We start from the raw sequence: 25,618 nt of genomic DNA, 5'->3' as shown, positions 1-25,618 counted from the left end.
TAGTAGTGTAGTACTATGTAGTGTAGCACAAGTAGTGTAAAGCAACAGACTTGCTCAGTGTCATCTATGTATCTGACAAGAGGAAATGAAGCAATCCATGAATCACTTGTATGTTAGCAGAATGTTTCTTCTCTTGATCAGACAGAGTAAGTAGGTAGGTAGGTAGACATATTACACTGGCTGTCCAGGTGTATTCTGGGAGATTATATCTTTTTACCCACTTGCTACTTTTAGCTTCAGACACTGTTCAGTTTTAAGTCTGGCCCCCAACTAACCCCCCCAACCTCCCCCACCCGCTCCAAAAAAAAAAAAAAAAAGTTGTGAAAATGCAAATTACACACATAAAGATATACAGTTTCAATATATTGAAGAGCTCTTTCAAAAGGAACGAAAAACATAGCATGTCAGATTTAATTTATGAAATATCAGCAATTCAGTGGAATTTCAACAACACAGAGGCTGTTCAGGAGATGAGAGGAAATGCGGGTAGGAAAGGAGGGGAGTAAATGCCATAATATGGGTTGATAATCCCAGATAAATTCAGAATACATCCAGTTCCCTCCCTAATATTGGACCAGTGAATGAGTCCCTCTTAGAGAGAGTAGTATGGGGTACCATTATCACCATGAGAACAAGCCCCTACTTCATCATCACTGGGTCGCCAGGAAAGACAGTGGACGCTTTCTGCGCCTCTTACAGGATAAATATTGCCAAAGGCTTAATTCCACATCTCCTCCAAGGAGTTTGAATCAAGTGTCTTTGGCCAATTTCCTGCCATGCTGAACGGCAAATTAATGTCAGATCTGTGAGGCGTTCACTTCGGTACACAAAGAGGGAGATTTAAACCGCGGTACTGCTGCGGTCACACGGGGCTTTGGGTCAAACCAGGAAAATCCCCTCTCGCAAGGGGTCATGGTCTGTGGTTGCTTCATGTGCCGTTTGTGTAGTTTTGTCTGAGGCATTCATTCAGTGTTGCGCAGTTTTGGTTGCTTTTATAATTGACTCACTTTTCCTCTCTTCTTGGCTTAATAATCAGCTTTTCAAGAGGATGCGCTTCAAACAAACTGTGTTTTAAATACTACTTTTCTTTTTTCTTTTCAGCAAATGCTTAATGACCATGAAGTAAACACCCAGGACAGCTGCATCAAAAAGGTGAGACATGTTTCAGTTTCCTCTTTGTCTAATGATTTTTTTTTGTTTCCTGTTTTCTTTGAACAATGCAACCCCGGTCGAGATGCCCTATTCTAATCACTAAACATCATTTTAGGATAATAAGGTATGAAGAGAGATGATGTCACATCATCTCTCACATCACATGTCATGGCAACTGTGATGTCACATCCTTGACACTGCAGCCGGTTCATGTTAGAAGGGTTGCCATCCTAGCACACAGTTACACCTTTCATGATTACATTAAGAAGCATTGTACGTACGTAGCAGACTTACAGACATATCTAAACAGACCACCATATTTGTTTTGAATGATGGCCATTGCGGCACATAAACAATCCCCATTTTCTTTTATGTCTTTAGGAAAAAAGGTTTATCCATTTATCCTTTTCCCTCTTGATGACTCTCATTGAATTCCTGTACATCACTGTAACGCCTTTGTTTACTTTGCTTACAAAGTGAATGGAAGGAAATGTACACTGCCAAATACCTGCAAAACAAAACTCTCCTGGATTATTTTTTCAAGGTTTTGCTATATTTATTTGATGAGAGATTTTGTCCAAACTTAATTATTATCTGTGTGAGCAATTGAAAATGAAAATGAATGACTTCCTGACACTGATTGCACTATTTAGTGCAATTATCATCTGGCCTCTAAATACCCTGTCAGGTTTTTGGTCTGAAAATGTTCACAGTCCATACCAAACACAAGATGCCCTGCACTGAAATATCATTTGTTGTTGGGACATTGTTGATCAGGGTAACTTCTTCAATGCCTCAGTGGTTAGATGCGTCCCATTGAAGCTCCAGTGGTAAGTTTATGAGGTGATAAATTTATTGCAGGGTGGGCAGTTTGTTTTTATGACCAGTGTTAAGGGGTCAAAGCAGAAAGGTAAAGAGTTCAAGTATAAACTTAATGGCCCATGAAAGAACAATGGCAGGGCACCTGTTCAGAGGATCAATAGTAGGCAATGGAAGGATCGTTTGGCCTCTCTGAGAAAGCCAGATCCCAAAAAAAGGGATATTTTGTGAATGAATATGCATGTAGGGGCTGGTCTTTGGAGGAAGTTTGTTTTGTCCCCTTCATAATTTTCCCATTGTGCTGGCAGACAGCTCCAGGACAAAGGGTCTCGTCCGTCAGGGGCACATCTGTCACAGAACGCCTTTGTGTCAGAGTCGCTCGGTGGGGACCGAATCGGATCGGCAGCGCCCCACAGCAGAGCCGGTGACGGCACGGTCCCCCTAGCCGAATGTATCGTAACGGTCCCTGACTCTGTTGATGACCCCCCCCCCCCCCCCCCCCCAAAAAAAAAAGGATGAGCAGATTTGCATCTCAGTCGAGGAATGTTCCAGTCGGCCAAAGTGTGTGGGTTTTTCATTTTTTTTTTTTTTTGTTTCATTTTGGGACCCCCTTTGAAATTAGAAAGTGCTGTGACCAATCTTCCACCCAAGAGGTGACACTTTGGCTCGACCACAAATGGTTTTGCCGACGGTTTCCCCTCAGCCCCTCTGGTCCTGCCGCCCGAGGCCTCATCGTTATTCTGACGTATTCCAGTAGCCGGCCTCGCCACACCCTGCCCTCGGTCTGTGACCGGCACACCCTCTCCGACTGCATGTTAATGCAGTCTGGCCTGCTCTGCTTCCCCTCATGTTCTTGCTGCCTGTGGTTGGCCTGGCAGTCTGTAACGCGCTGCCGTGAGCTTGTTACGCATGAAATTATTCATGAAGTGTTATGAATTTAATTATTCATTCAAGGGAGTGAAAAATTCTATAGCCCTTTTATGCGTCTGCTTTTTTTTTTTCCACCAGCGCAAGGCAGGTACACCCCCACGCTTCAGTCAGGGATAGAGCGGTAGCGTCCGCTTCAGGGATGTGAGATTTACAGCCGGCAGTGCCAAGGCGTGACCACTGCCTTGCGCCGCCCTCCCGCACTGTCCCCGCACCCCTCTGGATCGAAACTCCGAACTCTGACCCTTGACCTCCAGAGGTCACCGTTAGGTGTATTCTGCAGGTTAGGGTGGCAGCAGCCAGCCTCACCCACACTGCCCCCGTGTGACCCGACTACTTTTTTCGCCCTCTGTCATGCTGTGGTGACAGGGGACCGGGGGGACCGCTCACTGCGCTGGAGTCTCCATTTAGTCTCTGTTTACGCAGAGGGAACAGCCCAAGGCTACTGGAGACAGAAACATCTGTGGGAGATAATCTATAACATTATCTCCCTATCACTCTCTCTGACCCTCCCCAGAGAGGCGGCTGAGACACCCGTAATAAAAAGACATCGCTGAAGAGGCTTTAGGGAGAAATAAAGCGTTGTGGTAAAGGCGGGCTGAAAAAAAAAAAACGGAGGGAAGATATTATTCTAGCTCAAAAGCCTTCTTATCAAAATCCATGAGGATAGATGTTCAGCACGGGAAGGGGGGGGGGGGGGTGGAGGCGGAGGAGAAGAAGGAGGAGGAGGGAAAAGACATGTATTTATTCTCTGACTTTCAAGGGAGCTCGCTGTTATCCTTTCACAACAAAAACACTACTGGCGGGAGATAGAGATAACATTAACTATCACTGCCGGCGGAGATTGGATCTGCTGTCGCCGCGGTGAACAGGAACATGTGTCTGTCTTATCCCCGCTGTACTTATCTTTTCAGCCCCAGTCTGAGGGAGTCTGGGGCGCACTTTATCCCCCAGTTGAGGTGCTTGGGATAATCCCTCCGGAAGAGGGCTTGTCCCAAGTGTTGCCGCGTGGATGGAATGCACAGCAATGAATCCTTAGATGGGGGGGGGCGATAAAACAGTGTCTCATAGATTCATTAGAGCGGATCGATGCTTTGCAATTACATTTTAACTTATCCGGCATTCATCTTTTATGCCTGTTTACATGGTTCCCACGTAATCTTAACTGGAAGATTATCAGAAGAGTCCAAGGGCCTCTGATTTGTAAGGGGGTGTTTTGTGGGGCTTTTTTTTGAGTATGTGTGATTGTGTACAGGTGTAAAATGTGTTCATTTTTTTTTTTTTAATCTGAAACTGCAGCATGCCCGTAATGCTATTTTACCAGCGTATCACCTCTTGTGTATACTTAATTCTCTAAAAAACTATTTCATTAACAGGGTCTCACCTTAAATGCTTTAGTGTGAAAGAGATAAATGACCTCTTTGACAGAATCACAGAGGAGACATTACTGTGTGTTTAGTTACCCAGTTGTACCCGGATTACTAATGGCATGCTCATGATGTCGAAACATTCCACTAAAGGGAAAGTCAGTGTTTGGTCTAAACAGTCGCTCTATGTGTGTGTGTGTCCGTGTGTGTGTGTTGGGGGGGGGGGGGGGGGGGTAAGTGAGCTGTCACCATGACCGGGAGTGAGCGATACGTGAGAACCTCGCGAGGATTTGCGCTGGGGTTGGGAACGCGGTGGAAGGGGACAGTGGGGGGTGGCGTTGGGGGACTCGGATGTTGGTTTAGCCGGCCACGGGAATATCTTAGGCCTTAAATTTATGAAGGTTATTATAAGACAGAAAGCATTACAGGTCACGAAAGCAATTCGGTCCTCCAGGGCATGTTGTTTAAATGTGATGATTGATTGATAATTATGATAATTTGTTTGAAATGATTATCTGGATATTATAATCACTGCCACCCCCGCCACAGCACGGTGCACTCATTTTCCATAATGTGGGCCATCAGAAATGCCCCCTGGTTATAGGGGGATGTGAGGGGGGCCTCCCGGTCTCCTCCCCTGGGACAGCCGGGCCTGATGAATGATGACCCAGAGGAGCTGGAAATCAGAGCAGAATAAACAGTCAGAAAGGACACGGAGGGCTGTTAACTATCTGTAGAGGGGCAATTATACGCGAGGCCACATAGCCGGGGGCTGCCATGGGGCGGGGAAGAATGCAGGACCTCGCAGCCTCTGCGGACCCCTGCCCACCACGCTGTCAGCTCGCCCCTCTCCTCCTCTCTGACCTCTCTCTACAATCATGCCAAAGTCAGGTTTTCCAACGTCTTCGCGGTAAGGAGGTTCTTCTTTTCGCTGAGCAGGAAACAAATGTGGAAGATTGTTTTTTTTTTTTTTTTTTTTTTTTTTTTAGCAGTTGTCTTTCAGGTCAATAAATGATATATTATGGGTAATTAATGTACCAACTTTCCATGTTTTATAAATACTATTAGTAACCCCTTAAGAATGGTAGACAGATGCAGACCATGCATTTGATGATGTGATAGCACAACATTTCTTATAATATTATTCTGTAGAAAAGCAATCAATAGTACAGACACACATGTCTCTGTAATAGGTAGCAGGCCATGAAAGAAAAAAAAGCGAGATCTTTTTTTGACTTTTGACATTGGTGTATGACACTAGATCCATCTGTTTGGACTTCAGTGTGATAACGCCATGAACATCTCTTTGCTTATGCTGCTCCCCAGATTAAATCTAACTGCTGTGATCCTCATTTGTAACACTGAAAAACAAGTAAATGGATGTGACACATACTTTTATTCAGTGCGCAACATCTCTCACTTATTTCAGCAGCCACTGAACTTATATCGGTGTGTGAAAAATAAAACAGAAACAGAAGTATTTGCAGAAATTTGGGTGCTTGAAATGAAGGGCAAAGTGCGTTGTGGTTAGATTGAATATGCGGCCGCATTTCAGAAAATATAATTTACAAGGAGAACATGCTTCTTCAATTATTCTAGAAGGCCTTCCCACGCACCACCTCCATAGACAGTCTGAAAACATCCAACAATTTTAATAATTTAGGTTTCGCTGTCACCAAGAGAGGAGGGGTGTGGAAGAATAATATTAGTGGTTTTTAGTCTAGTATAAGCTGACTTTATAATAATATAATTTCTCTCTTCTCCAGGTCCAGTTACATTTTAATGGCCGTGAGTGACATATTTTTTTCAGCATGTTGATGTTCTCTCATATTAAATTTCACACATTACGGCTGTGTCTGGCACATCAAAATGACTTCATAGCAATGATAATAGTGTAGGAGCAAGGTTGTCATACGTGTAAACACACGTGTTGCGTGCATGTGACCGGCCGTTGCGCAAACAGAAGCGAAACTCCCATCACTCTGCCGCTGTAGCGTTGGAAGTGTTGCATAGGTTAGCTCTGGGAAGTTTTGGGGGAAATGCGCAGACTTAGGCGGCGTGAGAGGGAAGGTCCTTCCTTATGTCATAAACGAGGAGGGCGGAAAACAAACGTTTCTTTCTGCGTAAACTGTGGGAATTGTCGCGCCGTGGACAGAATGCGGGTATTATCCGTCTCCCTCGCTGTCAGCCTAACAGGAGGACACTGCTGTACAGTCTCACAGCCGAGGGGCAAAGTCGCCCGGCGGGGATGGCGTGTTCGGCGTGTCCCCCCCCCCCCTCCCTTGAATAAGGGGATGGACAGTACAGAAGTAAGCCTGTCCCCTGCGCACTGTGTGGCATCGGTGACGGAGCAGGACAGAGCCCCGTTCATGGCAGGAGCCCCGAGCTCTCGGCGGCTGGAATGCAAGTGGGAGAGAGAACGACGGAGTGAGGGGGCGGGGGTGAGGTGGGGGGGGGAGCAGGGGGCTTCTGAAAGAGCACCGTGTAACTTTCATTTACTGCGTCAGCCTCAACTCCGGCCTTCTTTTTTTTTTTTATAATCGCTCACTGAATGGACACCCCCCCCCATTCCACCCTCCTCTCTCTCTCTCTCTCTCTCTCTCTCTCTCTCTCTGCATTTCAAACAAAGCAAGCAGACAGCGGGCCGGGTCTGTCATGTGAGAGTGTCTTCTTTACGACACATCTCTCTCCCCTTTGTGCCCCTGGCACCAATAAAGGGAGTGGGAGTCCATTAATTCAGACTGCTGAATGAGGAGAGAGTGGCTGGTCAGTCGTCTAGGATAATAACATGTGGGTCTGCTTAGGTTGCCATGGAAACCAAGTATTCCCGAAGAAGTTAGCGGGCAGGAGTGAGGGAGCGGTGGGCTGGGTCTCCCGGCGCATTTTCCCTGAGAGCGTAGTCATTTTCTCAGCGACATCACATCACTTTGAAAGCTTTCAGTGCCGTTTCTCTGCTCTCCCCCCCCAACCCCCCCGCCACCCCAGCCACCACTGCCACCACCCCCACCACTACCCCTATACCCTGTACAAAGTTTACACTTGCATTTGTGTCTTCACAGCACAAGGGGGAGTATTTCTCCTCTTGTGTGTCTGTGCTGTCAGAGAGAGAGAGAGAGGGAGCGTGCATGTTAAAAGTGTGAGATACTTTTCGCACCATGTGCTTGAATAATGTTTCAGCTTTGCAAGCTCTACATGTAAAAATTTCTGGACCTGCGGCCATCTGGGACCTGGGGGCGGGGGGTTGGGAGGGGATGGGGGGGGGGGGCACATGGCTGGGGCAGGGCATATTTTCACGCCGTGAATTGAAAATGAAGGAAAATCGTCCACAAGAGAAAAATGCCTGTCTGTGAACAAAGTATCCTGTTCTGGATGGCTGCTCGGGGTGCGTTCCTCTCTCCTCTCTTTTTTTTTTTTTTAAAAAATCACTCAGACTCTCTGCCGGTTTGTTTTCATACGGCCCTCTCAGCGGCCCGTAGGTTCTGAGAGAGAGAGAGAGAGAGACAGAGGCCTCCTGCGATCCTGAGGAATGCCAAAATGCCCAGGAGAGACGCGCTGCCAGCCGGCTCCTGTCGGCCGGAGAGACGAGCCCCGTCTGGAGGCCATGCCCAGCCACGCGAAGGTCATGTGAATGGAAAAGGCTCGACTCCTCCACCTCCCTGACATCCCCTCCAAACCTTGAATATTTTAAGCAGACAAAACACTAGAAAAACAAGAAGGGGGGGGGGGATGTGGGGTTCAGGGGGGCTGGTCAGGGCCAGGGAGAAGCACTGACTGAGGGGCACCGGGTGTGGGAGGGTTTCGACCGCAAACCCCAGACTCTCGGACACTGACTGCTTGCGGACTCCGGACCAGCTGACCCTCTTTGAATAAAGTCTAAGATGTGTTGACTCTTGCTGACTCGAGCTCTGAAGGCTCAAAAGGCCTAACCCAACCATAATTAATACTGTCAGATATACACACAACAGCTCAGTTCAGTTGCCTAATAGCTCACAGGAGAGCATCAGAAGAAATAAACTGTTTGTTTATGATTCCAGGTCTTTCCGTTTTGTCTGTACTTGAACTCACTCTATCGATTTTCTGCACAGCCCATTCACAGTAATTCTCTGTAGGCATCCCATATGTGGCAAACCAGTGTTTGCCCAATAGAGCAGGTAACCAAAGAAGTTGTTTAGAAAGCTCTCGGCTTCAACTTTCTGTAACCACAGAACCACATTTTCAGCCTTATTGGGGGAATATGTATTTTCTATTTCATTTTGCTTCATCTCCATGTCAGTTTCTGTCATCGTTACCTCACTTGAGTAGTAAGCAGTCGATCGAGCTGAAGTTGGAATTTCTCAAGGGGTTTTTCTGTAGCTGTTGTCTGTAATTCCACTTCTTTGTGGTTAAGATCGAGCAATAAGATTGCAGAAAAACTCAAGTGGAGTGGGGTGGGGGGGGGGCCCTCCATTAGGAGCTCTGGAGGGCAGTCTTTGTAAAAATGCTCTAAGGTTAACTAAATAAACCAGCCGCCCAAACTTTCAGTTGTTTGGCTTCGGATACAGTTTGGAGGGCTTAGCGTTGCGGTGAACCCTGCGTTTTTAATCGTACGCTATTCCAGGAGAAGCCTCAGCGCGTTTGAAGCGGCATGTGCCACGTCTTGCCTCATCTCGCAGGTGGGGCAGCGGGAGGCTTTGAGCCCCGCTCACCTGGGCCGTCCCGAAGAGCGGCGTTCAAACGGGCCGAGTGAGGGCAGGAGTGACATATTTAAGCCGGGCCATTTCTCATCCCTTTGAGCCCCTCGTCACAGCTGTCAGCAGCTATTCAAAGTCCAAATCCTGGCGTTTGTTTGTCGATTGTGTGAGCCGTCCCTGGGCTGAGTCATAAGACGCCTGACCTGAGTTTGCCCTATCGGAGAAGCACCTTCAGGTTCGCAGAATACAGAGGCTCAACAGGCCGGCACTGTTGTCTCTGCGGATTTTTTTTTTTTTTTATCATTGAGATTGTTTACCCAGAACTGATGAAGTTCAAATATAAATCACTTCCTGCGGTGAGCCAGTGTACGGAACACAGACTACAAAGGCATGCCTTCTCCTGAAAGGCTCATTGCAGCAAGAAGGAAACAGGACTGATTACCAGACCTGGCAAACGACCCTGTTCTGCCTTCACAGTTCAAACAAAAATAACACTTGTTTGTCCCCCTCACGAAATGTTCAGACAGTCAAATCGGAGCCATTGGTAGAGAGATTTTCGTCAAATGAATCAGCGGCTTTCAGTGCACGCTGTTGGAGCCTATTGAATTTGTCACAAGTGAGACACGTTTGCAACCGAGATGGCCAGAATGTACTACATTCACAGAATGTAATATATATATTTTTTATATACTATGTTCATATAGTGTACTTTTTTGTAGCTGTCTTTTAAAAAACACCCTGTCTGACAGATGATTGCAGTTGGCCGGCAGATGTAATTACTGTGTAAAAGTGGTGCCGGGTTTCAGCGGTAATTCTTAAACGGGTGTGGCGTGTCTGTTAGAGAGGGTCTACTTTATCAGCGGGGCTGTCGAAAAGTGCGCACGTTGCGGAGAGATGGGTCCCGCTCGGAGCGCGCCGGAGCATTCCCGCATCGGGAGGCGGCGTGGGGCAAGGCCCAGATGTGCGAGAGGGCTTCCATCTGGGCCACACATGGGACAGATTGTGTAGCAGCCGGAATAATCCTGGGGTCACTCCCAGCTTTACCTCCGCCGTGTTTCTTGGCTCCTCTCCCGTCACAGGGCGGGAAGGCGGTCGGCATGGAGAGCGGGGCCATAGACAAACGCTTTCACGCTCCCCGCAACCGCCCTGACCTCACCTGAGCCTGTCCCAGAGACGTGGTGGCCGAGGAAAGGCTGTCTGCTTGTATGCTGCATCTGAGCGTAAATAATGGAAAGCAACTGCCTACTAGACTAGAGCACTGTGGGGCCAGTAACAAAGTGGCTAAACTGTTATTGAGTTTTTCTGAAAGCTCAACCTCATGAGGACACTTAGGAACAAGCATCGATCTGTATCTGTCTGTGCGAGTACTGCACTTGGAGACAGACTAAGACTGGCAGAGAATTGCATTCACTGCTGTCCTCCTTAACCAGGCTGGCTTCATCAAGGGAGGCACTTGGTATTAACCTGTTCTCCATCATATATTTCTTATTCCAAAAGATGTGAAAAAAGCATTTGCATTATATTTAAGTCCGAGTTAATGCATTTTTTTTTTTAGCATCCTTATTATGTTATGTCATCATGTTATGTCTCTGCACATCAAACAGTTGAATATTTTTGGTGGGTCTGGTGCCACAGTTTTACATAAGAAGATAATAAATAAATATAAAGTTCTGTTTTGAAATAAATGGAGGAATAAAGGCAATGAACAAAACAATGGAGGTGCAGATTGAATAAGTAAATAAGCACACTGGGCGGAGGGGGTGGGGGAGGGGTGTTAGTGAAAAACCCGAGCACCTCTTAAGCTTTTGCAAATTGCGGCCTGATGCAGACAAGTTAATAAAACAAGGATTTCCCCCCCTTTTTTGTCCTGAACACTGGAGCTTTGAGGGTTTTAATCTTCATTACAGAGCATTACCCCGGTGCGGAGCGTCTGGTGGTGCCTGGCTCCGTGGGTCCACACAGAGACACCCACCTCGCCTGATCAAATGGACTGTTAAATAAGTCTGTCTAATCCACAGACGTGAAACAATAGGTGCTTGGAACATCCATTTACCGTCCATCAATCATGCTCTCTGGCTTAAAGATTTATCATTAATTATACAGGGGGGAGAAAATCTTGGGCAGCTCAGGACAATCCTTAAGTAGCCCAAATGAGTGTTTGCCTCAGAGAGAAGAATGCACAGAGGTCTCTCTCCCCCTTTCTCTCTCTCTCTCTCTTTCTCCTCTCTCTCTTTCTCTCTGTCGTTGTACATGTCCCCCTCTCCATGCCGATGCGGGTGTGAAAATTCAAAAGGCGAGGCCTGCTTCCTCTTTGAAACCCACCTTTTTGACCTCACCTTTTTTTAAAAAAAATGATGCGATAAGCATCAGACTGCGTGACAAGGCCGTCGCTAAAGAGATGACCCCCTGAACCCGTTTACCTTCGCAGATAAGGATCAGACCCACTGCTCCGTGAGAGAAAGTGCCCCTCTTCGAGGCAGCTGAAAACAGAGGCTGGGGCTGACTGTCCCCCTCATTCCCTCTCTGAAAGAAGGGTTCAAATTCTGAGCAGTTCGGCAGAAGCAAAGACGCGTCCCATTGACTCGAACGAAAGGAAATTGTGACTCAGAGAGCGGGAGTCATCTGTGGCAGGCTCGACACCGCATGCTCAGGTATGGCAGTGTCACAGAGCAGCGGGCCCGCTAACGGCCTTCATTTAGTATGCTAATAAGGCGGAAGGGGACAGTTTCCTTCTCCTGAATATCCGAGTAATTAAGATAATTAAAGAGGATAGCTAATTGAGTAAACAAGCCGTAAGCTTGTCACCCCTAATTAACCGATTACAAGGAAGAGCGAGCGGGGTGGCAGGGTAATTAACGTCCGCTTATTGAGAGAAGTGTTAGACATGGGAATTATCTGATGGAGAAACAATGATTAGCCGAAGCGGGGGAGCAGAAGGAGGCCCGAGAGACGCAGGCCGCGGGGCCCACCACCACAGGCTCCTCCACCAAAGACCCTGCACCATGCCACCATGTTATTGTGTTAATTCACTCCCAGTAATCCTTTTACTCAATGAGAAATCCTATCATTGATCGTACCATTAAAAAAAAAAAAAAAACCAAGGGCCCAGGCCTTCACAATGCAACTGGTTCCTCGTCTGTGGCATCCATTCACCGCCTGCAACCGTGTCAGCATCTTCCATTTATAATGTCTCTCCCCGGGCCCTGTCATCGGCTTCTTTTCTGGGTAGCTGTTGAACGCATAATGAGCTGTTTTTATTTACAATTCATTCCTTCGTTTAGCTACTGTAGCTTAACGGAAGCGGTGAAGGTGAAGTATTTTTTGCTTTAATGGTTTACACATTAATGTAATTCTCTGTCAAATGAAGAGGGATGCTTATATTTGTGTACTTGCAGGTGGCTATTTCCAGCAAATGGTCATTGTTATACATAAAAATACAGGTGATATCCTATAAAACAGCATCTTTATGCACCTTGATTAATCCAGGCAGAGTAATTCACAATATAGTATCAATTTGCCTCAAAAAAAGCTAAATATTTTTGTAACGTTAATTTAAAAATCAGTTTCCTAACAGCACGTCTGAAGTAATTAGCATTTATTCATTCACTATATATTTCCGCTTTAATTTAGTTTATCCGTTGGGATCTAAGAATATCCAGGATTTTACCACACAAAGGGCATTTCAGTTTTCTGCCTGCCTTAATTTCACATGTTAAAAATGCGCATTAATTAAAAAGCACTCTGAGTACAAGTATAATTTTAGTGTAAATTTCCAACCAGATTACAATAATGCTGCAGCATGTTATCTGCTAATACAGAAGGTTTACCCCAGTTTTCTTATTGTAAATTTGATTTAAGATTTCACCGTAATGGGTATACTTGCTTGCCAAACATGACTTCTTAGCAGGTGATTTGCGTCAAGTATTTCTGAAATAGGACATAAATGAATTAGCAATAAAATGGACTTAGACTAATAGCAGGGGTGCCCATTATTTCAGTTCTAATCACTAAAGAGATGCCATTCACTTGTCTTAAGAAGTCGCATTTTTCCCTGCTTGCCGGCCACCAGATTTCATAAAGTAACATATTTCTAATGAAAGGTCTCTGCTTGAGCTGAAAAACCCTGAAGGTTTTTGTAGATTTTAGTTTTGATTACCGCTGGCAACAGGCTCTTAGCGGACGGCGGAAACAGCGTCTGCAGTGAAAGAGCCCCAGCGTGTCGTATTCTTTGAAATTACGGGGAAAAAGTGCTCCACCGCATTTAGTACATTTAATCAGCTCAGACTTTTGATAGTCAAACAATAGCTAATTACAGTAGCACCTGCCCACGAGGTGGGGGTGGATCGTTGTTAATGAGAGGCCTTGCACTTCAGCATCTTTTGCCGGAATATATTAAAACTCCAGGGAAGCCCTGTGTGGACTCTCCACTCTGCACTTACACTTGTTTTTCACAGAAGGATGATTGACAGGAGGGAAAAAAGGAACAGACTTTGATTCCATCTCCCGTGTGTATGGAAATTATATATTTTTTTCGCTTCGACTTCAGGGTAGTGACCTGCAGCAGGAGATACGGCTGTTTGTCTCTCTCTCTCTCTCTCTTTTTAAAAAAAAAAAAAAAAAAAACTCTCCACTTACTCTAATTGTTCTGTTTTTGTTTTTTTTTTTTTTTGTTTTCTTAAATTGGGTAGTTTTTTTTAACACAGAAGGAGAAGAGGTTTTCACACCAGTGCTCCGCTCCAAGTGTGAAGGGGGCTATCAAATAAAGCCATAATTAATCTGTAATTAATCACTGGTCTTCGCGGCGGCTCTTAGTTCACGGAGACAAATTGGAGTAATGGTCATTGGTCTCATGCGTGGCAGACCGGGCCTAGTGACAAGTTCCTGGGCACAGGCCGACAGCGATGTTGTTAGTGATAAAATATGACCCATGCGCTTTCTTCTCTCTCTCTCTCTCTCTCTCCCTCTCTCACTCACTCTCTCTGTTTCTCTCTTCCTATGTCTGTCTCTCACTCTCCTCGGGGCATGGGGAGAGATAATGAGATGAGGAGAATGAGGCTATTAAGGGACAATTTGATAGTTCACACACCATGTCCGGAGTCCCAAAACAAGAGCTGCTCAGTGGAGCACAAGCAGCTGGATAGGAGTTCAAAGCAGATTAAAATGGCCTTCAGTGTCAGAGCATTGATCTAAAACCAGGTGAAACACAAGCATTCCAATTTAGCTTCTTTTCTTTTTTTTCCTCCTTCCCAACTTCTGATGGCGTGTGTAGCTCTCTCTGTATTGAGTGGGAAGATGTTTTCATCTCTTTTTTTTGTCACAAGATGGAAAACGTCTTGCAGAATTGTCAGCCCCAAACTGGTGACACCTCTCGCCCGCCCTCTCCCCCGTGGCTTCTCTTGGGCTTCGTCACGCGCTCCCATCGTTGGAGGCGTGTGTGTGTGTCTCTGCGCTGCACACACGTGTATACCGGAGGGAGTGTATTAACGTGGGAGAGAGGGAGAGCCCTGAGAAAATACACTGCTGCTCGGTGAGATATTAACAGGGTTCCATCTCTGTCAGCAGGGCCGGCCGCGTTTATTCTTTCATGTTTCATTTATTTGACCTCAGCCCCCTCAGCCCCCCCCCCCCCCCCCCATGCTGTGCAGTAATCTATTTTTTCTGCTATCAGTAACCATATTTGCCATAGCCAATCAGTTTGATTGATCATCAGCTAGGCCACAGGTTTGCAATCAGCTGGTCCGCACCGCCCCCCCGGTATTTCCCCACAGACATCACCGGCCTGACAGCGCCATAAACTGGCCATTCATCAAAGTGTCCCCTCGCGGACAGTGTGGGCCCACTCCTCAGCCTCGCCGCGGGCCTGTCTGCCATTCTCAGAGGGTAGCTGCAAAGTCATAGCCGGCCCATGGGGGCGGAATCACCTTTTAGGGGTGTGGGTGTGTGTGTGTGTGTGTGTGTTTGCCTGTGAGCCTGTGTGCGTGTGTGTGTGTGTGTGTGTGTGTTTGTGTGTTTGTGTGTTTCGGAGGTGAGAGGAGCGCTGCCGCTCAAACAAAACAAAGAGCGCTCAGCTCTCAGAACAATAACTTCAGCACATTGTATTTTTTCTCTTAGTCCTGTTTTTAACACAGTCCCTGGTCCTCTGTTGCTCTCTCTCTCTCTCTCTCTCTCTCTCTCTCTCTCTCTCTCTCTCTCTCTCTCTGTGCCCCTCTCTCTCTCTCTCTCTGTGCCCCTCTCTCTCCCTCTCACTTGCTCGCTCTCCCTGCTGTTTTAGAAGCTGGAATGCTTCAGTCCTGACACAACGTCTCAATCAGACATCCATTTTCCTAAGTGGCACTGAACGCTGGTGTAAAGCTGACAAAAGATGAATATGGCTTCCGTGCAGAATCAAAAAATATCTGAGGCATGAGAAAGAAGTATCTTAAAGTAAGCAGTGGAGACACGCACAATATAAAGAGTCTGTGTGTATGTACTGTAGCAAAAAAGAATAAATAATAAAATAATCATTCAAAAGAATGAATAAACTCTCTTATTCCCTGTTTCCTTCCCTTTTTCCTCTTTTTCTTGCTCCCTCTCTCTTTGTTTCTCTCTCTTCCTCTCCTGTCTGTTTCCCTCCATCTCTCTCTCCTTCTCTGCAGGTTTCCTTCTATCTCACTCCTTCTCTATCTCCTTCCATCTCTCTCTTTACTCCTCTGTTTCTGTCTCCTTCCATCTCTCTTTGTCCCTCTTTCCCTCTCTGTCTCTTTCCATTCCTCTCCCTCTGTCTGTCTCCTTCCATCTCTCTCTTTCTCTCTCTCTCTCTCTCTCTCTCTCTCTCTTTCTCTCTCTCTCTCTCTCTCTCTCTCTCTCTCTGTCTCAGAGGCGCGGAGAAGGCTTCCGCCTCCGAGAGAGGTGTCCTGAGATTTAAGAAATGTTCGAGGCCGTCAGACTGGGCCATGTTTTATGGCGTATGGGTCAATAGCAATAATAAAAGAGATATTCATAGACATGTCAGAGGAAGGTGGACCACTCTCACTCTAGCATATCAGCTGGTTATTTAAAACCAGTCCTCTCCAAGCAGCGCCAGGGGGACATTAATCTGCCACCAGCGTTACACTAAGGGTCCTGTAGTCAAGACAAAAGGCTCTCTTTTGACCTGATCAGTAAAACCAGTCAAATGTTACCATTCCTCTTCGCCGGGGAAAGCAATCTGTAATCTACTCTGCAGCGCGAGCGTTAGTAATTAACTATATCAGCCATGTCTGTAAATGAAGTCTGCGCATTTCGTATAATACACAGCGGGCTGTACAATGGGTCTCAGAGCCTGCGCAAACTGGGTGTAAGGAGGCGCTTATTGCTTTTTATTACCGCTGACTTGGGTTAAAGGGGGCGCTTTATGCTGGCAATCAGGATATGGGGGTTATCCTGGATGACCTGAGTATTGAGCTGTATTTATAGCTGTTTCCAGAGTAATTCCTGTGTTTTCAGTGTCGCGTTTTAAGCTGAGTGTAAGAACTCTCACTGCCAAACAGGGCTGTAACTGTTCAGTCTGTAACACTGTGGCAGTTGATGTGGTTTTTGTGCACTTAGATAACACTGTGTTTCTCTTCAGAAAAAAAGAGATAAACTCAGGGAAAATGTTTGGTTTGTCATACTGTACCAAGCCTTTAAAGAAGTCTTGTAAGGGCCATCGACAGTACTTGTGTGTTCAAACACTTTGCCTGGATTTAATTTTGAAAAATGTGTTATCTTTTGCCAAACTACTTTTAAGTCTGAGCTCTTATTAGACATGTAAAATTATGAACTCAATTAAACCACCTTACACGCTTTTTAAGAGTTATAACGTACAGCCTTGCATGTACATTTGTAAAAACATTTAGTCTTGCGTATTAAGCTATATCTTCAGAAACACAGATCTGACATGTCTTTTCGTGAAACTACAGATACAGTAAATAGTTTCTGTAACAGCCATTGTAGTTTTAGGTTGCTAAACCAATTTTCAGTAGGCAGGAAGCTGGGAGGTGATGTGCGACTGTCTGCTGCTCTGCATTTTTGGAAGGGGAGCCTGCTGCCAGGGCAGGGGTACACACAGAGCCGTGTTTCGAGGGGGGGTCTGCCTGGGACCCGCAGCGCTCCAGTCCGGTTGTCCTGGCCCAGGAGTCGGGACGCACAGCGCCAATAAAACACTACCCACTGACACCGCCCCCCGCAGCCCTTTATGGGCCCGGCCTCCGGACAGGACACAAGAAGGACCTCCGCGTGCACAAATATGCTAGGAATAACATTCAGCTCCAGCCTGGGCAGTCCGCGGCCCGCCTCGGTGTCTGTTACCCTCTCAGGGGCGCGTGGAAAGATACGACTCCTCGCAGACCTCGGCATGCTCTGCTGGCTCTGCCCCACTGAGGAGGATGGGGGGGGGGGGTCTCACGCAGCACGCCACGGACCCCGTATTGTTTTAAGCTTTATCCACGCGTCCAACACCCCAACCGCCCCCCCCCCCCCCCCCCCACCACCACCACCACGCAGAATCGTAGCCGCTAACGTTTAAAACAATCACAGGGGGCCACAATTACTTTTGTGTATTGTGATAAGACGTAGCTGTGTTTGAAAGGCAGGGTGGAGAGTCAGGGGCTCAATACCCTGGCAGTGTACTTTCCATTAAGCACCAACAATGCATAAACAAACAGGAGAGCGGAGGTTAGATGCAGCCACAGGCGGAGCGACCCAGAGGATCTGACCAGAGGCATATTGTTTATGGGCTTTGTGGAACTGACAAGTCAAAGAGCAGCCTATTTACACAAGTTGATAGTGTCAGTTCCCTTGCCGGTTTCTTTTTTGTAAATATCATGCCTTTGTACATTTTCTTTCTCTCTGGTGGCTCCGGTCTGAGTAAGTTGTTGACTCTGGATAAATGCCTGTAAATGAAGTATCCTCCTTTGGGTTTCTTTTGTAAAAAAAAAAAAAAAAAAAAAGTCAGACTCCTAAATCTGAAGTCCTTTTTTGCTTTGCTTTTTCTTTTTTTTTGTTTTATATTTTGGTGCATGTTTTATGTCTTTTTTTTTTTTTTGCTTGTTAAAAAAATTATAGCAATATTAATGAATAGAATTAATAAATAGAAAAATAAGAACTAGAAACAGTAAGTCCTGGGTGTGCGGTTTGAGTGCACGGTTTCGGAGGGGTCGTTGCTGGCTTGAGGGCCCCGCGTGCTGTAATCCTGCTGTATGCAGGCGCCCTCTATCGCCTGCTCCCTCTCCGGAAGCTTCCATAGCTCCTGCTGTGAGCGGACAGAGGTGGCGGGGGTCTACCGCGGCGGCCCAACCCGGGAGCGCACCACGCACTGGCCCACCGGCTCTCCATGGCGGCGGGAACAGACACAGGGATGTGCGTTTCCCTCACGGCCTGGGGGGGGGAGGCGGGGGGGGGGGGGGGGAACCCGATCCTCATGGTTTAAAAAAAAAAACAAAAAAAACGCATGTTGATCTCTTCAGCCAGAAGTTTGGCCCCGCAGACAGATCACGGTGCAGGAGGGCAGACCTATGTGATCTTGGGGTGGAACCCCCCCCCCCCCCAACAGTGCTATTTTACGCGGAATAATGAGTTTGGGTTCAGTGTCGGACCCCTGGACCATTCTTTTTTTTTAATTCATTAATAAGACTTCCAACTTGCAGACACAGCAAACCACTGAAAGCAAAATAAATTTTCGGGGCAGAAAAAAAAAATGAAAGAAGCAGGCAGGAATAATAGTTAAAGTGAACGTGTCCACACTGTCGGGCGGGAATCTGTTTGGACAACTGCACAATGTTTTGTTTTCCCCGCTGTGCCTTGAAAACGATACAGTGAATGTATCTTTTACAAATTAGCCCTCAGCTACTACCAAGCACTTTCTCTTATCCCCGCGCTGAGCCGTCTGCCAACCCTGCCAGCCCTTTGTTCCTGCAGAAAGGTTATTGTTATCTTAATGCACTCCCACTGAAACAATGAGAGACAGTGATACCCAACTGCGGGCCCGAGGGCCCCTGTACAATGGAAATCAATGAGCTGATGTCTGTGTGTTCACTGACTGCAGATCCGGTGTCACTGCGTCCACAGTGCAGTTTACTGCACGCCAGAAGTGTTGCTGCTTCTGTAAGGTTAAGTTACTACATTAATTTGCTGACAGTTTTGCAGTCACCATCTCATGAAGTTAATCATATTACCGGCCCATTCAAGTAGTGCAAGAGCCATTCAGTTAAATGCTATAAAAAACTATTCCTGCCCAAAAAGAACATCCCTGATATTTACATATCTCTTAATTCAACAGTTTAAATATTTCCTTTTGACTGCTTTCCATTAACAACATTTAGCCACAGGCAGTTCTTGCTATTATCCCGTTAATATTTTTTCAGTTTGTATATTTTGGTGAGGAAAAATGTACCACCTGAATTTTATTATTCAGTATTTAAATTTAGACCAAGGTACGGTAATGGTGATACCGAATCTCTAAAATTTGGCCCTCATTCAACACGGAGCAGAGAAAAGCCCTAAAACTCAAAATTGGTGGCTACAGTCACAAATTACTGTTAACAATTTCAATCATTGTGCATGATATGACAGTCAACTTAAGAGTATTTTATTTTTTCACAATGTGGTATTTTTACACGCGTATTGTTAATATCCCCCATGGCAAGTCCGGCGTGCGGGCTGGGATCCAGGCGAGAGGCAGCACCGTGCAGCTGACAGGACCTCCGTGCCGGGCGAAGGAGTGAGGAAGTGGGCCGAATTGCTGTTGTTAGATGTATAAATGCAGGTTACTGTTCTCTGCCTTTGCTCGTGCTCCGGAGCTGCAGGAGAAAATGAGGTTTCTGCCGTCGCTCTGTAACACGTGTTGTTTCCGCCCGAGCCCTGCCCGCGTCCGGGGCCAGCGAGCGAAAGGCATATTTGATTCCTGTGTTTTAATAAACCCGGGACCCCTGTCGGCCACAGGCTCGGGGCTGCAGACCCGCTCCACTCTGCTCAGGTCCCCCCAGTTTTTACTGCGCTATCGGAGCAGGGAAGGAATTTTTGGGAAAGTGTCCAGCTCGCACAATGTCGAAAACGTTGTTAGGCATGTTCTGAATTTGCGGTTAACTTGAGTCAGTCCGATTTGGAAAAGGGGGCACGGGTGTGTGTGTGTGTGTGCCTGAGTGCGTGTGTGTATAAGTGTGTTGAGGTAGGGGCTGTTTTCTCATTTTTTTAACCCCTTAACCACAACAGTGTTCATCCACAGACTACCGTAGCACACATTTTTAAGCATGAACTCTTAACTGCATATGGAGGAGCTGTCTTTGAGAAAGACATGCATGGGCAGCCAAAGTCTGGCAATGGTACTGCGCCTCCCCACCCCCCACTACACCCCCTCTACCCCAGTGCACCCCTCCCAACACGTGTCGGGGGATCTCACCTTATGAGCAGTGAGCCAGGGGACCGGCTGCCTCATGCTCCATTGAGATGTACACTATCTGACGGGGGAATACATTATTTATGTAAGTGTGATGTTTGCGGCGGCGCTTTTACATGTGTAACCCATTAAAGGGCTAGTAAAATTAGATATGTGGGGACGTTCTGGGAGCTTCCAGCTATGTGATGAGCCAGACACTAAAAAGGCAGACATTTAGCGTGATTTATCTCGCAACTACGAGGATGGGATCGGTAGCCTGCTGCACAGAGCGCCCGCGGACCGATACATCTGTGTTGCATATATCTGAGCATCTGAGCATTTTAACAGCGCCTGCTACTCTCAGATATGAGTAAATCACACACTGCGAAACGGGCTGTTATCACCATTCACACCGAGCGGAACTGTGTTCTCCAGACCCTCCCCAAAAATTAAAAAAAAAAACTGAACCACTGTGACCGGCCTATAGCTCAAGACCTGTCTGAGGAGGACTTTGGGCATGCCTCACAACTGCTTTCAATCTCCATTTCCATTTTTATTGGAATTGAACGAAACGGAGAAAGCTCTCTGATCGCTGTATCTCCTCTCTGGGGGAGCCTCTCTGTGCGGTTTTGAATGTCCCAGCGACCGATTGCGTCTGCCTTTCATTCCTCTAATGAAGTGAGCCTTGTGTTCTCTGAAGTATTTCATAAGTAACCAGGCTGACAGCCACTCTGAGAGGAGCTATGCAAATAGAGTTTTTTTAAGCACAGAGTTTTTTCCCTTGATGTGAGGTGTCCCTCCGTATTAAGTCCGTCTCTGCTGAAGAGGAAATCCGTCCAGCCCCACACGACAGCCCTCAACAGTTTCCCTATTGTTCGGACCGCAAACATAACTTATTCACAGACTGGCAGAATTGAAGCCGGGCACAGATGGAGAATTCACGGAATCTACCGTGAAACGATTCGGAACGAAAACAAGTCATCAGGCAATTAAAGGAGTACTTACTGAAGGGTGAAAGGAAAAACAACAGTTCAATAAATTGAACATATTTGCTTGACCTTTTGCCTTTATCAGTGCAAAACTATTAAAATGTAAATGTCATATTTTTTGGGGGAAGGGGGAGTTTGGGGGGCGCGAAATGAACAAAAAAAAAAAAGTCAATTATAGGATTTTTTGGTCAAAGTGACAAACTCAGCAGTCTTTATGTAAATCTTCTTCTCACATCCTAACGGCACAGTCCGGGGCAGTGGTGTGTTTCCCGCCCCTTTCCCCGGGGGTAATGTTCTCTCACAGTGGTGCTAGTAATTGAATCAAGTCAATACAGATACCCAAAAAAAAAAAAAAACTGTAAGTCGTGGAGGTAATGGGAAGCAGATGTGGGCAGTGGTGGACCCGCCGTATCGGGAAGTGTCTTAAAGGGGCAGTATGGCCCTGGGGCCAGAGATATATATCTTCATTCGGGGTGACAAGGACCTGTCCACGGCGGTGTGCGAATCAAGTCACACGTGCGTGGTTTATGACGGTCGGGCCTCGGCTGACACCGTCCCGGGATCTGACGGCTCTCCCGGTCTGGCTCCAATATCCCTGCTGTCACCGAGGGGCTGACCATCCCCGTGCCCGTCTTTTTCGGACGACCTCATGCAGAGAGGGGCCTCTTATCACCTCATTTAAAAAAAAAAAAGATTTTAAAAAACACTGTGAAAAGAGTATTCCTGTATGACCGTACGTCGATGGCTATTCTTTAAATATCACTTCACAGATCTACCTGAAACAAATAAATATGCGTAGGCAAATACAAGATTGACACAAATTCTCCCTAGAACACTATTTATTTAAGTCTATTATCATATGTGGCTTTTTTATTGTAAAATACTGTAACAGTATATCAGAGTAATGGCATAGGGCTATTATTAATAAGTGCTTAGCAGTTTTTGGAATGGATCTGTTTATTATAAATCTCAGAAGTTTGGCACAGGCAGAATTTTGTGTTTCTTGGACGACCCAAGAACCACTTCAAAAAAGTACAACTCTGTGCAGAATGTAGTTGAGGAAATGTAGGCTTAAACTATCAATAAGGGAAAAAATTGAACAGGTTTTCCTAACATATTTCTCTATAATGGTTCATGCTCCCTTGTTTCTGGGTGTATTTATAATATATAGTCCATGTCTATGTATATAACCAATATATATAATTAACATTTTGCTATGTGTTTTCATCTGTGCTGTCCTACCTATACCTATATAATAATATATCCACTTAGCCATTTATATATCCCTTTCTCAACTTTTTCTGTAAATTATTACCAGCTATCTTCACCCTGTGGAGAAGTCAGAGCTGTGAAAGATATTAATGATAAATCACTGCTGGACAAGGAGTGAAAATCAATTTAACTGCAATGCAGCTGGCTCCTAACTTTAAGTAATGAATTTAGCCAAGTGTTAAGTATTTTTTTTCTTATTCCCACCAAATTATGAGTTTTGCGATCGTGATCATTAATGGAATGTTAGATGAATTAGAGGGACAAGGTGACACTTGCTTAAATGTGTCACTCAAAGTTAAGGACGAACCGCTTTGCGGCTTGATTGAATTCTGCCCAAGGTCACCGCAGGTAGAGTCTTTAACCTGGCTGATGTATGAGAGCCTTTTATTAGAAAAGGTTATTCTGTAATCTATCCCCGTGCTACTCGGCCAGCTCCAAGCCGGACTCCACCAGGGAAGACTGGGCCATTGTGAGCCGTGACAGTGGCTTTGCCATATGTATCATGTTAGGCTTGTTTCATTATTTGTTTACATGCTTCATTGGAGTTTGAGGTTCTTGTAAACCTCCTCTCAGCTTACAGACTTTTAACTGCCCGTGAGCTTGGAGAACTGATCTCAGACCAGGCAACGTGGAGATGGGACTGTTCTTTCATTGTTGCTCACTCCCAGGGTGTGCCATTCCACCCCTTGTGAGGGCTGACCGACTTTCATCCGTCATATCCGAAACCCAAAGAGGCATGCACGCGTTCCCACGTCCACATTGGGCTCCCGTCCCCCCAAAGACCACAAAGCTGTTGGGAGAGGAACCCAAGATGGGAGAGAGCTGTCAGTCTCATCAGTTTAGAAACAGAAGAAGGACAGTATGTGTTTTTTTTTTTTTGTGTGTCTTTTTCTCACTGCCGTGTTGTAAATCCCTCATTAGGTCATTTGGTCCTCTGCGTGTGAGATAATGCTCTGACAAAACTGGAAGCCCTCGGCCCTCCCAGCTCTCCCGAGCTCAGGGGAGAAGATTCCTCTGACAGCTTTTTGGACAGAGCGAGCGATATGAGTTAGGAAATTCCTCCTCGCATACATTCAGTAAAAGCCCAGCTGCAGACCGGTAACTGAGACAATAAAGGAAAACGCAGTATAGTCTACAGCGTGGCCCCGAGCCCTGTCCTGCCCCGTCGGGGCCACGATGAGTCACGTCACTTATGCAGGGCGGCATGCATACGATACACGCAGCCGGAGTTAAACACCAGCCTTCCTGTCACCGGGACGGCGCTGGGGTCGGCTCGTATCCTGGTGAGAGCTCCTCGAAGCCCCCGGTACTGGCTCGTAAAAAACCCCCTTGCGGATCCGTAGATACTCTTTCAGCGTGAGACCTCCTTCACAGCGCGGATATAAAAACGTCTTCATTCATTCCAAAATGATGACATTGGGATCGTCGGGGGCCCGCCGAGCCGGATCGCTTCGCGGGGGGGCCTTGGTGGCGCGGGGCGCGAATCTGCATGCTGCCTCTGAATGATCAGATACAGCGGGGCAAAAAACAACCCCCACTGCGCTTGCCAATTAACACGGGGGAGTCAGTGATGGGAAAATACAATCACTGGCAATTAGGCTGGCGGTACTGAGTACATTCAATTTTCAGGAGAACAGAAGCAGTAGGGAGCACAGAGCATTAGCCTCTGATAATTGGTGAAAAGGAAGCCATCTCTGCAACCACGATACCCTTGCAGCAGACGGAATAGCCTTCACCAAAGTTCTTGATGCGGTGTTGGAAGACACTGTTAAAGGGTCTACACTCACTTTAGTCGGTGATCTTCCCCTTGTCTGGCGGGGAAGAGTAGTGGGTTAAGTGGATAGGGGGCGTGGCAGCCAAGCCTTAGCCTACCACAGCGCAAGGTAAACATGACACCTTTTCACCCCGACTGAGAAGAAAATGCTTGGTAATGACCCGGCTCGACCCTGCCAGCTCTCCCTGACCTCCCCCTCTGCGGAGCACCGCTTAATTCTTACTAATTACATTCCACACTGACAGAAACTTGGCCACGGTCGTGTCAGCCCAGGTAGTTTGGCATCTTGAGTTCCAATGGAGAAGGTCCACCTCTGCAGGGGTGGGGGGGGGGGCACTGTTGGAGTGGGCTCGGACGGGGGGGGGTGGGGAAAACCGGCGATGACAAATTAATTAACGCAAGTGGAAGGGGAGAAGAGATCAGCTCACCGAGGACTCTTATCTTCTGCTACCATTACTGTATGCAGGGCAGTCCCTTTTTCGTTTCTGGAGTTTTACATGGCGTTTGTACAATGCCCACCCCGTGCAACCGCACAATGGCCCACGGCGAGATTTTAATTAGTGCGCCGGAGACAAACTATCCACGGAGTTTAAGTGCAGGAAAAGCAGACACGCGCATGTTAAAAAGCCACGACTTACCAGAGATAAAGGGCTGGATGGCAAAGTTTTATCAGTGAGTCTCAGATTCTGCAGTGCCGTTCAGCTGTTTGGGGTCATGTTGCATGAGTTTGCCTGCGTTTGTCTTTACAATATAATTAAGGGATTTTTGTGACTGAGGCCTGACAGAATGAATTCATTATATGGGGAGCTAAGTAGTTTTATAACATATTTTACAACCTATGCAGCAAAGAATATAATATATTTTTAAATTTACAGTGAAAAAGAATACAAGGGTGTGCAAGTCTGCACATATTCCTTTTCAAACCTTCAAAATGTTTTTAAAAATCGCAAAATATTACACATTTTTCAATTGTATGCAGTTCTTTGAGTAAACTTTCACAGTAAGTAAATGTAATGTGGGCATTAGGCAGTGCTGGCGGGGTACAAACTATAACACATGTTTTTCTAATGCAAGTCTAAATTGTAATGTAATGGTCTAAAATTATTCTGCTGAATCAGTGCTAAATAAATAACACTGAGTTTTGGAGGGAAAGGGGACGGGTACATTTTTTTCTTTATTTTTTTATATAACATAATACAGCTCTTGTGTGTTCCTAAGACAAGGGCCCTTCTGGTACCCTAAATCCTCCGGCTATCTTTCAAACAGTGATAGTTACG

The 25,618-nt window shown here is 46.4% G+C and overlaps 1 protein-coding gene across 5 annotated transcripts in view; it reads left to right on the top strand.

Moving 5' to 3' along the window:
• The window catches only part of prdm16 (PR domain containing 16), a 197,863-nt gene that overhangs the window by 99,157 nt on the left and 73,088 nt on the right, over positions 1–25,618 (top strand). For all 5 annotated transcript variants that reach the window (XM_036533391.1, XM_036533388.1, XM_036533387.1 and 2 more), the window contains exon 3: positions 1,102–1,152. In XM_036533391.1, the coding sequence (XP_036389284.1) occupies positions 1,102–1,152 (51 nt within the window). The remainder of the gene's footprint in view (positions 1–1,101; positions 1,153–25,618) is intronic.

Source organism: Megalops cyprinoides, chromosome 7 (assembly GCF_013368585.1).
Source record: "Megalops cyprinoides isolate fMegCyp1 chromosome 7, fMegCyp1.pri, whole genome shotgun sequence".
Lineage (NCBI taxonomy): Eukaryota > Metazoa > Chordata > Actinopteri > Elopiformes > Megalopidae > Megalops > Megalops cyprinoides.
The sequence above is the reverse complement of the archived record's forward strand: the minus strand, read 5'-3'. Positions and strand labels throughout refer to the sequence as shown.